Genomic DNA, 15,537 nt, shown 5'->3' with positions numbered 1-15,537 from the left:
TTTTCTCTTGCATTGTCTCATGTGTATTTACTTATAGATAAAAATTTTAGCTATGAAAAAACTCGAAATTAAAAACTAACTCATGTGATGTTATTTTAGTAGCGATCTCCTTTCAGGAATAGTTTTCTTACCTTTGTTTATTTTGTTTCCTTAATTTTTCCAGGAGCTGACCAGTGCTTTGGTGCATCTAAAACTGCATCTTTTTATTCAGATCTTTACACTTGCATTCTTCCCAGCAACAATATGGCTTTTTCTTCAGCTTTTATCAATCACACCCATCAACGAATGGCTTTTAAAAGGGTATGTTTAAATCTTTAAAAGTGGGTCCACTTTTAATGGGGCATCTCTAGAGACATTATTGTTTCTATGGCAACTGTATACAAAAGGGCTTATGTGTGCTATCTTAAAAGGAAGTAAAAACACATCTTTGTTTTCCTTTAAAACAATAGTATTTCATCAAGGAAGTTCATCAAATAATTAACAGAATCTTAAGATACACCCTCATGCTTCATCCTGAGGTTTTAGGATGAGCACTTTTCTGAGAATTTTAAAGAGTGGTCTTGGAAAAAAAATGAGAAGGACTAGCAGATGTAAGATCTGTATGCCAGTCAATTGGATGTCAATTAATTAGAAAATAGCAGAGTATAAGGTGTGTTTTAGAAATGTATAAGAAAGAAAAAAATACCTATATATGGGACAAACGTTACCTTTTCATTGTTTTATGTTTGATATAATAGTTGAACTTAGAGCCTGAAGATTGAATTCTGACCATATCCCTAACATACTATGTGACTTTGAGCAAAGTTTTTAAATAGTTTTTAATGTCAATTTCCCTATCTAGAAAGGAGGATAATCATACTTTTACTGCTTATTTACCAATGATGTTGGAGATATCAATTGAAATTACTTATTCATTGATTCAAGTTATTTATTTAGCTTCTACTTTGTTTCAGGAGTTATTATAAATATTGGAGAAACAACAGTGAAATGCCCATTAGTTTTGCATGTTGGGGAGTCTCAGGGGGTGTGGTATCAATAAACAAGTAAGTAGATGAGCAAGATAGAGATAAATGATGTGAAAAGAACAAAACAGTGAGATAATGTGAAAGTGGTTGGGTGAGCAGGCTGGTGATTAATTTAGATTTCAGAGTTCTGGGGGCAGAATGTTCTAGGGAAAGGAAACAGAATGTACAAAGGCTCTAGGGCAGGATCAAGCCTGTTGTGTTTTCCAGTCAGTAAAGCAGCCAGGAAGGCCAGAGCCTGGTGATGTAGAGGAAAAATACCATGTCCTAGCAGTAGAAAAGTAGGCAGGAGTGCACTATGTAGAGCCTTATAGGCCATAGGATAGCATTCGAATTTTATTCTGAGTGCTATAGGAAGCTATTGGAGGGATTGGAATGAGGTAGTGATGTGGTCTGATTTATGTTTGCAAATGATTCTTCTGATTGCTATGTGGAAAAGAGATAGTAGAGGGGCCTGAGAGAAATCAACTCAGAGAGTAGTGGTGAGGTAGCCGTTCAATAGAGAGAAATGAATGTGTGCCAGATAGATTTTACAGTAGTGCTTTCATTGGTGATGGATGAGGAGGATATAGAAGGAGTACAGAGGAACCAAGGTTTTAGGTTTGAACCACTGGGTAATTGGTAGCATCCTTTACTTAAGAGGGGAAAACTAGGTTAGGAGGCATGGTGGAAATCAAGAGTGCCATTTTGGCCAGATTTAGTTTGAGAGAATGACCATCAAATTTCACCAAAAAGTGTAAAATGCCACATAAATATGATGACATCATTTTATAGCAACAATGTATTATGCATATCAATAACCAACAGCTACTGAATATCTACCATGTGTAGGCCACTCAAGGAATACAAAGATATTTACTCATTTTTGTTGTCTTCTGGGAACTTATACACACCTCCTAGTAATCACCAAAATGCGACACCATGTGGTTTTTCAGAAGAGTGGTGTAATCAGTTAAAGAATAAGCAGTTCAGCAAAGGTTGGGTACTCTTAGAGATTTCAAAAATGAGTCATTAATGAGATACAAAGATAAAATGTTTCCATAGGGTTGGCTTGCAGAAGGCCTGAATTACTGGGCTGAGGAGTTTGCATTTGAAGCTATAGATGATGGAGAGAGAGCTGTTGAAAATGCTAAACAAGCAAATAACAATATGTTTAAAAGTGGCTATGAAGGAAGATTAATTGGACAGCTTGCAATCTCAATATGCTAAATAAAACAAACAATTCTGACTTCGAGATGTTGAACTTAAAGGAATATACACTTACTGTAATTCACTTAGAGAAAGCTCTTCCTGGCTTAGTGTTTTTTCCCTTCCCCTCCCTAATTTGAAAGTACATACTTAGTATATTAACTTGAAGGGGTTGCAGAATCATGTTTAAGTTGTTGAAATAAAGATATTCTGAGCACATACTCCTTACCTTGCATAGTAAAGGGACAGAGTGAGGTAGAGGGAACATTGAACAGGCCTTTTGTAAGTGTCCAGATTGGCTGAGAAGCATCTGGACAGGGATGATGGTGGCAGTAGTCATGGAGGAAACTGGAAAGTTAGTTGTGACAGATTGATTTTTTTTTGAGACAGAGTCTCACTCTGTTGCCAGGCTGGAGTGCAGTGGCGTGATCTCGGTTCACTGCAACCTCTGCCTCCTGGATTCAAGTGATTCTCCTGCCTCAGCCTCCTGAGTAGCTGGGATTACAGGTGCCTGCCACCATGCCCGGCTAATTTTTGTATTTTTAGTAGAGACAGGGTTTCACCCTGTTGACCAGGATGGTTTCAATCTCTTCACCTCATGATCTGCCCGCCTTGGCCTCCCAAAGTGCTGGGATTAAAGGTGTGAGCCACCGTGCCCAGCCACAGATTGATTTTTGAGGAGCAAGTGGAGTCACATATAACTTCAAAGTTTCAAACTGGATCATTAGGGAAAAAAACTGGTCCCATTGACCAAAAGTATATGTAAATTCAGAGGGGAAGTTTATTTTTTAGAAAATATGTGAATTCATTCTGGAGATCTGTTGTATAGCATGGTGACTGTAGTTAATAGCGTATACTAGAAAATTGCCAAGAGAGTAGATGTATATGTTAATTAGTTTGATTGTGGTAATAATTTCGCAGTGTATACCTATGTCAAAACATCATGTTGTATGCCATAAATTTTTATAATATTTGCTTGTCAATTATACCTCAATAAACTTGGAAAACAAATATATAAATACAACATTAGACATGCTTATTTTAAAGTGGCAGTCATAGGCAGCTACAAATTTGGGAATTGTAGTTAGGGCTAAAAAAAAAAAAACCACCAGAATGACTGGTTTAAAAGACAGAAGCTAAATTTGAATGAACTACAACAGTAACCATGAAAATATTAGAGTGCCCTGAGAAGAAGGTAAGCAGAATGAATATGAGGAAAAAGATACCAGATTTGGTGATTTGGAGATTACTGGTTACTTTAAGGTTAGTATTACTATTAGGGGGGAAGAAGTCTCCTTTCGGAGAAGTAAAGAGAGAATGGTCCATGGGGCCATGGAAGCAGGCAGTCTTTAAAGGTCAAAAGTGAGTCACAATGAGAAAAGTGGGATTGTATCTTGAGGAGGCAGCACCACTCATTTCACTCATTTTGCTATTAGTTATCTACATTTGTGCATTGACTCTTCTGCCTCCTTGAAGGCAGGAATAATGTTTTAATTTCTTTTAAAAATTCTTTCCTGTTGGATTTTACCCATAGAAGATATGTGTATTCAGTATATAGTTGGCAAATTTTGTCTTTTATTTATTTATTTTTGAGATGGCATCTCGCTCTGCTGCCCAGCTGGAGTGCAGTGGCGCGATCTTGGCTCACTGCAACCTCCGCCTCCTGGGTTCAAGCAAAATTTTTGTCTTTTTAAAGCTATGAGAATTCTGCTTTTTTGCACATAGAAGGGAAGGGGCCGGAAGAGGAGGGATGAAAAAGCTAGAAAGATTGAAAATGCGTGAGAGGATCTGTCCTAGTATTGGGGGTAGGGGAGACAGAAGGCAGAGAGGCTGAGGTGGGAGGCCTAGATAAGTCTTTGACCCATAAAAGTTTTACCCCAGATAGGTGGCTTTGTGAGTTTGGAAAGTTACTTAACTTCTTTCTTCACTTCAGTTTTCTGTAAAATGGGAATAATAATAACAACTTATCTTAAATATAACTTTTGAGGAATAAATGAGATAGTAAGTAAAGCGTTTAGAATAGTGTCTACTACAAATGGTAAATGCTCAGTATTAGTGACGATGATAGTAGACTCTAAGGAAGACTCAGAAATTGGGAATTCATAATAGGGTAGACCACTCTAGTAGCTCTTGGTAAAACAGATCTGGAAAGTAGACCATATTGAATGGAACTGAGTTGGAAATTCCAGTTTTCTTATGCTTCAATCAAAATGAGTTTAAACATTATTTTTTGTATTTCGGAACTAATGTAAATCTATTGCAAAAATTTTAGATAATGTATTCTTACAAAAATTAATAAAAATATAGTTGACCCTTGAACATTGTGAAGCTTAGAGGTGCCAACCCCCATGCAGTTGAAAATCCACATATAACTTTTTTTTTTTTTTTTTTTTTTTTTGAGACGGAGTCTTGCTCTGTCGCCCGAGCTGGAGTGCAGTGGCCAGATCTCAGCTCACTGCAAGCTCCGCCTCCCGGGTTTACGCCATTCTCCTGCCTCAGCCTCAGTCCCAAGCTGGGACAACAGGCGCCAGCCACCTCGCCCGGCTAGTTTTTTTGTATTTTTTAGTAGAGATGGGGTTTCACTGTGTTAGCCAGGATGGTCTCGAACTCCTGACCTCGTGATCCGCCCGTCTCGGCCTCCCAAAGTGCTGGGATTACAGGCTTGAGCCACCGCGCCCGGCCCACATATAACTTTTGACTCCCCAAAAACTTAACTACTAGTAGCCTAACCATTGACTGGAAGCCTTACCTATAATATAAAGAGTCAATTAACATATACTTTATATTACATGTATTACATATTCTTACAATTAAGCTATAGAAAAGAAACATATTAAGAAAATTATAAGGAAGAAAAAATACATTTACTATTCATTAAGTAGAAATGGATCATTATATAGGCCTTCATTTTTGTCATCTTCACATTGAGTAGGCTGAAGAAGAGGAAGAAGTCTTGCTGTTTCAGTTGTAGCAGAGGCAGAAGAAATTCTTGTATAAGTGGGGCCCTCACAGTTCAAATCCATGTTGTTAAATGGTCAACTGTAACCTTTAATCATACCCATTCAAAGTCTTAAGTCAGATACTATGTGTCCTCTATGTCCTGTATGAACTTTCCACTTAGGCCAGATACCTGTTCTCCCCAGAAGATATCTTCTATGTGAATTTTGAGTAATTAAAAAAATTTATAGTACTTAAGTTTATTACTCATAGTTTCATTTGCTTGTTATGTAATTTATTTTCTGTCCTAAACTAAGAAAATAGACCTGTCATGATCTTGGGTGTGTGCACTTAATTTAATAAAAACCAAATTGAGAATAGATACTAGAATTTACTGCAGAGTCTGAATGCAAGAAGTATATGGTTGTGTCATGCCTGTTTCTGTAATGTTATTACAACATTAAAATATCTTTTATGAGATGAAGGTTTGAAAACTACTCTTCTATAGAAAGAAATCCAAAGATACAAGCTTGTGTCTTATGAAGTATTTTGAACTTTGGAAGTGGTTTTGAAGATTTAGAGACTTCCTACAAACAAAATGTAGGGAAACTATTTTTCACTTTACCTAAAAATAACCTAAGACTACATACACTTACCAAATGATTAGCCATTTTGGTTATCTTTCAATGACTGCACTCACTATACCTTGACTGCTTTTTGAATTGTGTAATAAGAGATTAAATAGCTTAAAATAGACTCACTCAAGCCTGTGGAATAGCATAAGAGATTAGAACCCATACATTTGCAGCACCTTGTAAGCCATATTGCCTTGTGCAGACTTGTCTAAATTCAACAGGGCATGTGCATCAATAAATATGCCCTTATTTTCATTTGCTCAGCCTTGCTATTTTAGAATGAATGTGGTGACAACTCTCTATGATTTAAAAAATTATTTATAGTTGGATTTGATTTTATTTTTCAGTTTGCAGACAGTAGGTTGCATGCCTCCGCCTGTGTCTTCTGCAGTGATTTTAACCAAGGCAGTTGGTGGAAATGAGGTGAGTCATGGGGCTACCTTATTTAAACATAAGTGCATGCTGTGCTTTTATTTCAAAATTGTACCATAGTTTTGAACATGAAGGGTTGATGTTGCAGAAAACTCCTAGCCATAACAGCTTGTGAAAGAAGAAGGTGTACTCACATACTAGTGTGATGCTAAAATTGATCATGATGGATGGAATTTAGGATTTCAAAGAGAAGAGCAAGGGAAATGAGTGAAATAGAGATAGTGATTTTTCTTCTACCTCAGTGGAAATTGGGAGACCGAGGACAGAGAAGACCTGGGAAAGGCATTTTTCATCCAAGATTCACAGCCTGAGGACATCCAGTGTGGCTATTCCTTATTTCCAAAAAAATTGTTAACAAACTAAATTGATGGGGAAAAGTTCAATATGTTTAATGACAAGTGAAGATGATATAAAAAGAAGAGATTAGGCTAGGTTTATTAGATGAATTCAAAGAGATTATTCAACTGCTAGGGGACTATGGCACAATAATTGTATTTGTATATTGGGGTAGCAATTGTCCAATGCAGAAGCTACTTATAGGGGGTTCTTCCCTGGTTGAAAGGCCCTATGACTTTATACCGAGGGACATTCATTTGTGATAGCTTATTTCTCCTTTTCTACTTATATTCTCTCGTTCAGAAAAAAGATGCTATTGAAAGAGGGAAGATAATGGGTTTCCACTTCAGTTCATTCTTAGGATTCTGCTTTCAACATCGATTTTCATTTTCATCCACTTTCTGTTTTCCAAAATTATTGAGTACCTGCTATATTGAAAACAGGTTTATGGAAGTGTCATTGACATATAACAAACTGTATAAACATAAACAGTTTAATGCTTTGACATATGTGTATACTTGTGAAACCACCAACACAATGAAGATAGTGAACATACCCATATCCATATATACATCCTCAAAGAGTTTCCTGAGTCCCATTGACATTCCTTCCTTCTGCCCTTCTCAACACCGCTCTTCCCCAGGCAACCACTGATCTGCTCTCTGTCACTGTAGATTAGTTTGCGTTTTTTAGAGTTTTATGCGATGGAATTATACAGTTTGTGCTCTTTTTTAAAAAAATCTTTTCTAGCTTCTTTTACTAAGCGTACATATTTTGTAATTCATCTATGTTGTATTCATTAATAATTCAGTACCTTTTTTGCTGAGGAGTATTTTGTATAGATATGCTACAAATTGTTTATCCATTCACCTGTTGATGGAAATTTGGGCAGTTTCTAATTTTTGGCTATGAGCATTCCTGTAGAAATCTTAAGTTTATATATAATATACCTGCATTTCCTTGGAAATACCTAGGAGTGGAATGGGTATATCATCTGGTAGGTGTAAGTTTTAGTACCTTTTAATCAAGGAAGAATCATCTATAAATAGTTATAAGCCTCCTATAAATAGCTTCTGATGTAGACCATTTCTCTCAATATACAAGCACTCTTCTTTTACTACATATGTATGTTTAACTTTTAAATAAATTTCCAAACTATTTTTTAAAGTGGTCATACAGTTTTACATTCCAACCAGTAGCGAATGAGAGTTCCAGTGTTCTACATCCTAGTCAATGTTTGGTACTGTATTTTCAGTCTTTTTAATTTTTGCCATTCTAATATGGTATAATGATATCTCATTGTGGTTCTAATTTAATTTGTATTCCCAGTGATATTGGGTATCTTTTCATGTGTTGATTTGCTATTCATATGTCTTCTTTAGTGAAATGCCTATTAACTCTCTTGCTCATTTTTTAAAAAATTGGGTGGTTTGTTTACTTATTGATGAGCATTAAGAGTTCTATATATTCTGGATATATCTCTCAGATATTTGCTTTGTCAATATTTTTTCCTAGTCTGTGACTTGTCTTATTATTTTTCACCAGTGTCTTTTGAAGAACAGGATGGTAGTGGAGACAGTAAAGGTGATTGGATTCTGGGTGTATTTGGTACAGGATATGCTGATGAATTAGATGTGGGGTGTGAGAGAAAAAGAGGGATCAAGAATGACTTTAAGGTTTTTGGTCGAGCAACTGAAAGGATGAGGTTGCTGTTGCTATGTGAGAACAGGTTTGGGGAGTATTAGCCTACAGAGGCTAGGCTATTCTGGGATCACTAAGAACTCCAAAATCTCAGTGGTTAAAAATATACATTTATTTCTTGTTCGTGGTACATGTCCCATGTGGGTCAATGGGAAGGTCTTTTGCCATCCCCAAAGATGCCAGATTGATTGGAGACTCTACTGTCTTGTAGGTCTACCCCCTGGATGGAACACACAACATTTTCACTTGCCACAGCAGAGAGTAAGATTGGAGAACCATAAATAGGTTTTTCACTGCCCAGGTTGACAGTGATACATGGCACTTTGCTCACATTAAATTGGCCAGAATAAGTCATAAGGCCTTACCATGTGTTGTCATTTATGTGTGCTGAAGGAGAAGGGAACTGACTTTAGTGAATACTTGTAACGTCAGCTATATAGGTAAAGATCAAGAGTTTGGTTTTTTGATGTACTAAGATGTCTATTATATATCCAAGTGGAAATACTAATGAAGAATTAGAGATATTAGAATTAGTAGTTTAGGAAGTGGTCTAAACTAGAGATATAAATTAGGGAATCATCAGTGGATAAATATATTTAAAGCCAAAATTGGATGAAATTTTTTGGGGAGAGAGCATAGATATAAAAGAGAAGAGGTTCAAGGACTGAGCCCTGGATCACTCCAACATTAAGAGGTCAAGGGAATGAGGAATAACCAACAAAGACAACAGAGAAAGCAGCAGTAATGAGAACAGGAAAAACAGGGGAGCATTGTGTCAGGGAAGCCAGGTGTCCATGTGAAAAAGTGTTTGAGGAGGGTCTGGTTCACTGTGTAAAATAATGCTGATATAAGTTGTGTAAGGTAAATTCTGAAGATTAGCCACTGAATCATGCTACATGGAGTAATTGGCAGCCTAACCAGAGTGGTTTTGGTGGAGCACTGAAATAAAAGCTTATTTGGAGTGGGCTCAAGAAAAAAGTGGGAAGAGCAGAATTAGAGATAGAAGTAGAGTCAACTGTTTTGAGGTTCTCTTTGATGAAAGGGAAAAGGGAAATGAGGTTGTATTTAGAGGGGATGTGGGGTAGAAATTTTTTTGATGTAGAAATAACAGCATGTATGTACCATGATGAGAATGCTACACTAGAGAGGAAACTGTTGATGTAAGAGAGAATGTGTATGCTGGAGTAATATATTTGATCAAATGAGAAAGAATGGTATTGAGTTGTATGACTGTCAGTGGACCTTGGGCTGTTTATTTATAATAACAGAAGTGAAGGCAGAGTGTGTGGATATGGATGTGTGTAGCTGGGCAGAAGGGGTATACTTGGTCTTTTTTAATGGTTTTTATTTTCTTAGTGAGGTTGGAAGCAAGATCAACAACTGAGAGTGATAATGAGGTAGGTAGTATTGATGTTTCAAAAGGGAGGAGAAGGTGTGCAATTTCCATCTAGATGAGGAAAGTGAGTTAACTTGAGGGTATGGCAGGACAGCTAGGCTGGACCGAGGAGCCAGCTGAGATGCGTAGACATGCATTGAAAGTGAAGCTAGGCATTGTGGTTTTGTGTTTTCTCAAAGCCACATTTAGCTTCTTAGTGTGGGAATGAAATTAGCAGATAGCTGGATTTAACCAAAGATTTCATTATGTCAGGTAGTTTTTACTATTTGCCATATAATTAGTGAGATAGAGGAGGTATAGGAGCTTTAGACTAGTATGCTCTGTGGTTTTCTTTCTATTGTGATTAGAGATAAATGTGATTTGTCTAATGGTGATTCCCTTAAGAGGTGTGCAGGCTATATTGATTTTAGAGACTAAAAACCTTTTTGTTCTCAACTTTTAGCCAAAGTTCACATTTCATCCATATCCTTGACAGTAACATAGCATTAGATTCTTCTAAAGTCTACTTACATGTTTATTCCCTCAATAGATAAATTGTTTACATTAATGTTCCACGTTAATAATGTGGAATTTAGAAATATCTCCTTTATTTTCTAAAAGTGTTAGTCTATTTCTTTAAATGTTTATATTTTGTAGTTTCATGATTATCAAGCATTTTTGTAGACCAGGGTATAAGATACAATTTTTCATAAATATTGAATATCAAGCTTCAGAAATGAAGTTTGCAGAGTCTAGTTTGGTCCTATCTTCTGATATGAAATGAGTAAACTATTTCATATTTTCACCAGATTGTAGGAGAAAATGATCTGCAAGAAAAGTAATAGAAAAGTTTAATGCTTTCCTAAAATAATGTTACTAGATAAGTGAATATAGACTTTTGTTGCAGTAAATGTGAAAGAAGACTAATCTTCTGTATAATATATTGGAAAGAATGTAATCTAAGGATGGACAGTGAATTTGTTGGTGTGTGTAATGAAAAGGTCCACAAGCTGGGCTCACTGTCACCTAGTATTTGATGAAGGCCCTGATTCTGCTTTTCTGTGATTCTCTGCTCTGCCTTGCATGTAGCAGCTCTGTACTGACATGGGTTTTAACATAGCAATAGAATTGCTGTGGCATATTTCCATGTTGCATTGTCCTTGCAAAATGTTCTTGATGGTGTTTATGTCAAGTAGGAAAACGTTTTCCTTCAGGATTTTGTGTTATCACCTTTTTCACATTTAGTTGATGCTCATGTATATTTACATACTTATATGTAATATATACATGTTTAATATGTGCTCTCATGTACAAAATAAAGTGTATGGTTGTATAGCATATTTGTTTTTAATGATTTGGGGATGTACACAGTTGTAATGGTGTCATTTGAAATTATTATTTTCATTTTGCGAAGTTGTTATAGAACGTAGGAGGAAATTTGTTTCTGCTACTTACACACTTTTCATTTTAAATGATTTTCAGTAAAATTGTTGGTTACCAAAAGATTTTATCATGGGTTGTACTTTGGTAAGAAGTAACTTTATTGCTTTTTGTTAGTTAAAAAAAAAGTCTGTTCTTATAACTTAGGTTATTTTTGTTTCAGTGAGCCAACTAGAATTTATAACTTTTAGCAGCAGAAGGGACTCAATGTATGTGCATAGCAATGTATATACACTGAAATGCCAGTATATTTCTCAGGTAAACAAATGATACTGTTTAGTGGTAAAGCTGACTGACAATCTTCTTTGTGGCTTTTACATTTTAAGCTATTTTAATTTAAATATTAGAAACATGGTCAGCTTCTTATTTGTGATTGTTATTTATTCATTTGAATATTTTAAACACAAGTTTTCAAAACTGCAAAATTGTAGAGTATGCTTTGACATGGTCCAGCTGGTGGTGATTGTGGCTGTGTGTATATGTGTGTGCATGTAGTTGTAGTTCCTTTTTAAGTAACAGAAAAAGTAATAAGGCCGGAGGCCGTGGCTCCTGTCTGTAATCCCAGCATTTTGGGAGGCCCAGGCAGCGGGGGGATCACCTGAGGTCAGGAGTTCAAGACTTGCCTGGTCAACATGGGGAAACCTCGTCTCTGCTAAAAATAGAAAAATTAGCCAGGCTTGGTGGCATGCGCCTATAATCCCAGCTACTCGGGAGGCTAAGGCAGAAGAATTGCTTGAACTCACGATCCGGAGGTTGCAGTGAGCCAAGACTGCGCCATTGCACTCCAGCCTGGGTGACAGAGCGAGACTCCATCTCAAAAAAAAAAACCAAAACAAAACAAGAAAAAAGTAATAAGAGTTGGTTAATCCTAATTTTATTGCCAAAAATAAGATAGATCAGAATGTTTTATATTTTATTTTGACATGGGAGGCAAAAGAAAAACACTTATTCTTTGTTTAAAACTATATATATTTGTTTAGTTTAAATTTCTGTTCCAAATACAAGATTCTGTGATAAAATTTTTATTTGATTTTTTTCCCTCCAAAAGCCTTACAAAGGTTTTAAACCTGATGAGACTTGCTAAGAGAATCATTGTATTTAAATTCAAGTTACTTCTGCCTTACAATAACTATCATGTGGATTCCTTTATAAAAGAAAAAAAAATTAAGAAACTAGAAAATTATTCTCCTATGTTTGGAGAGGGAGTTACGTAATTTTCATAGTATTGTTGTAGAACTGTTTCATTTTTCTATCGTTTATACTGGTGTTTAGTGAAAAAGCAAGAAAGGTAGGGTTTGGGAAAGAGGCATTATCTTCTTTTATCTCAATATTGCTTCTTTTGCATGCTGAGAAAAGGAAGAATTCAGCTAAAAGCCATTGCCTAAAAATGTGAAGTGAGTATGAAACCTTAACATCCAAGTAAAGTTGCAAAGCTATATAGCTTTGCAAAATTTTGAGAGCCTACATATTAAACAAGTAGAAGAGAAATATAATTAAGGAATGTCTGCCTTCAAATATCTGAAGGAAAAAAGAAAAAAGCATTAAGAGTTGTAATAGATAAAAGTCAGGGCAAGTTAGAAAGGAGTCTTTAGTCAGATCTGGGAGTAATATTTAAACTCTAGGTTATCTGTGTTTAAAACCAAGCCTGGAAATTCAAACCATGAAAATAGGCACCTTTACCACTAGTAGCAGTGTACTGACTATAGGCATGTTATTTATGTTTATTTGTGCTTTTTTGATTGTTTGTTTCTTAAAATGGATTTCATGGATCACTTGCACTGGCATTACCTGAAAGATTAGGAAAGTAAACTTAAATTCTTTATATCATATCCATCCTAGACATATTGAATTAGAATGTTTAGTGGATGGGCCTCAAGAATCTCCTTCTTTGAAAAATTATGAAACCTATCATAGCTACAAAAAATGTGTAAAACACATATACACGGTTTAAAGCACAATATGCACTTCTATGTCCACCATCCAGCTTTAGAAATAGAATACGGTATTCAACCAGTTGTTAAGCATCAACTTTAAGATACTGTTTTCTACTATAGAGAATAATAAGGATAGTAAGATCTTACGGGGGAGAAAAAGTAATCTTTTGCTCACCCATAACAAGGGTCATAGCTGACATCCCTATGACAAATGACACATTAACAAGAGAAAAGCATAACAAATTTATTTGCCCAAAGTTTTAGGTGACACGGGTAATTTCAGAAATATAGTCCCAAAGAGCCAGGGAAAACTATATTTTTATGCTGTCTGATGAAATAAGTGGATAGTTGGGGGGAAACATGGTTGGAAAAAAAGGGGTATGCTCTAATGGTAATAGACTGGGGCCACTTAACAAGGCCAGGTTTTTCAGATTCTTTTCTGTCTCTGTAAGACTTGCTTTCCCCTTGAATGTGAGAAGGGACACCTGTCACATGAGGATCTTCAGGGGAGAAGGGAGGAAATCAGAGTGACCTTTCTGCTTTCTATGATCCACCTAGGGGAAGAGGAATTCTAGTTTCTATGATCCACTCAGGGACAAGAGAAAGAAGGACAGGAGATAGGACGGCAGGAGAAGGTTAGGGAGACCATCTTGCTTTTGAGGCCCCCTTGTCTGTCTCAGCTCGAAAGTACTCAGTATGTCACAGCACCATGCTTTAGAGTATTGTGTTCTGAGACATGACAATCCAGTGCCTGACTTTGAGAAGCTTACGTTTAACGTGATATTACAGTATTCCAAATCTCTACTTCATGTTATAAACCTCACAAAAATAGGCAAAGCATAGTGGAATAGTTTTGCCTAGATGACCCTCATCGTTAAATTATTGTTTTCCATTTTAATGTAGAAAAAACCAAAATGCACCACAAGTGAAGTCAGCTCCACCCAGCTGTGTGGGACAGCCAGAATTTCAGGTTAGGGATCTAGACTGTGTTTGCTACTTGCAGCATTAGGCTATGGTCTTGCCTAGTCTAGTATTAAGACAGTGTGCTTCTTTTAATGCAAGCATATTTAGCTGGCATTTTTATTATATTTTACTTAACGGGTTGAAGGATTTTAGAACTTTGATAGTCATGCTGAATTCCAAATACATTTTAAAGAAACATTTTGATTTGGGGTATAGAAGAAAGATAACAAGTGTGTGTGTGTGTGTGTGTGTGTGTGTGTGTGTGTGTGTTTACTTTCATCAATGGGGCTGGTGCTCCAATCTCTTCAAAAACAATTTAAGAATGTCTACTTAGCAAAGAAAATTATTGCATGTGGTGAAGTCTTTAAGTCATAGATGAAGGTCATGGAAGTCTGAGTGTATTTAAAAAAGGTTTTCTATCTGCTTGGAAAGCAAATGAAGCACTCATTACTAACTTTCAAAGTATAGCTATGAGATTTTTGCTAGAGGTGAAAGATCAAGATCATCACAGTCCAAATGGAGACTGAAAGTTCAATTTCTGACTCGTGAGTGAGGCATGAAACATTTCAGGGTTATTTTGCATTATCATTGGGGAGTTGGTCTTGCTAATCCAATGCATTAAGATAAGATTCATTGAAACATTTATAAAGGCAGTTAGAGTAGATCTAATCAGCAGAGAGGACTAGGAGTGAAACGGAAATCTGATCTGTCAGTCACTTTCTCTGCTTTAGCAATTACTTAGCCTTTCTGTTCTTTGCCTTTCTCTTCTGTTAAATGGGGTTACTGCTTTGGCTTGTAGTGTAAGGTTAATGGCATCCTGGTGGAATCTTATGTCTGAAAAACATTGTCAGCATTGAGCCTTCTTGCAAGCTGGCAGATGTATGTTTTTTAGCCTCCAGACTGGTGTGCTTTCTGAGGAGTAGTAACAGCTACTTTTCCTTCTTTAACAGATGAAAGAACAGAAGTAACAGCAGCAACAGCAAGAAATTCTATGTCCCTACTCTTCTACTGTATCTACCTTTTAGCTTCAGTCTTATCTTCCGGATTGGGCGAGAGTTCTTAGGAGGTAGAAAGAGTTGACTGTGTTTGTTTTAAGCTTCTATAAAACTTGTGAAACGTACCTAGATTTCCCTGTTTTTTGATGTAACTTAGAATTTTCTCATTTAACCCTGTTGCCCAGCATATTGTCTTCATTTTTACCTCTCTAACCAAAAGGGCTCTTTTAATAGGTTAGCGGTGATTTCTAGTCACCAATCCCAGTGGCCACTTCTCAGTTCATATCCTCCATGACTGATACCATGGCCCCTCATCTCCAAATTCCTTCTGCTTCCCTGATACTCATCTCCTGATTTTCTTTCCATGCCTCTCATCACTTCTTCTTTTCTTCTTGTCTGGTTCCTTTTCCATCCCAATGGTGTCTTCCAGAGATCTGATCTAACACAAAGTGTTAGCCCTGTTAGATTCCTGTTTCTGAATCCTTCTTCTCCCTATAGCTAAAGCCATATGACCCCCATCTTTGGGTTCGACCATGCCTCAGACGTTAGGGCCAGTCCTGATCTTGGGCAAGAAGTATT

At 36.5% G+C, this 15,537-nt stretch overlaps 1 protein-coding gene across 5 annotated transcripts in view; it reads left to right on the top strand.

The window, feature by feature from the left end:
- Window positions 1-15,537, top strand: part of SLC10A7 (solute carrier family 10 member 7) — a 264,962-nt gene that overhangs the window by 11,962 nt on the left and 237,463 nt on the right. For 4 of the 5 annotated variants that reach the window (XM_033215417.1, XM_033215418.1, XM_033215420.1 and 1 more), the window contains exons 3-4: window positions 164-300; window positions 6,130-6,205. In XM_033215417.1, coding sequence (XP_033071308.1) covers window positions 164-300; window positions 6,130-6,205 — 213 coding nt within the window. Of the gene's footprint in view, window positions 1-163; window positions 301-6,129; window positions 6,206-15,537 lie in introns of those variants that run through there. The other variant, XM_033215422.1, reaches the window with a different exon arrangement.

This window comes from Trachypithecus francoisi, unplaced genomic scaffold (genome assembly GCF_009764315.1).
Source record: "Trachypithecus francoisi isolate TF-2019V2 unplaced genomic scaffold, Tfra_2.0 Lachesis_group1, whole genome shotgun sequence".
In the NCBI taxonomy this organism is placed as follows: Eukaryota; Metazoa; Chordata; class Mammalia; order Primates; family Cercopithecidae; genus Trachypithecus; species Trachypithecus francoisi.
The sequence above is the reverse complement of the archived record's forward strand: the minus strand, read 5'-3'. Positions and strand labels throughout refer to the sequence as shown.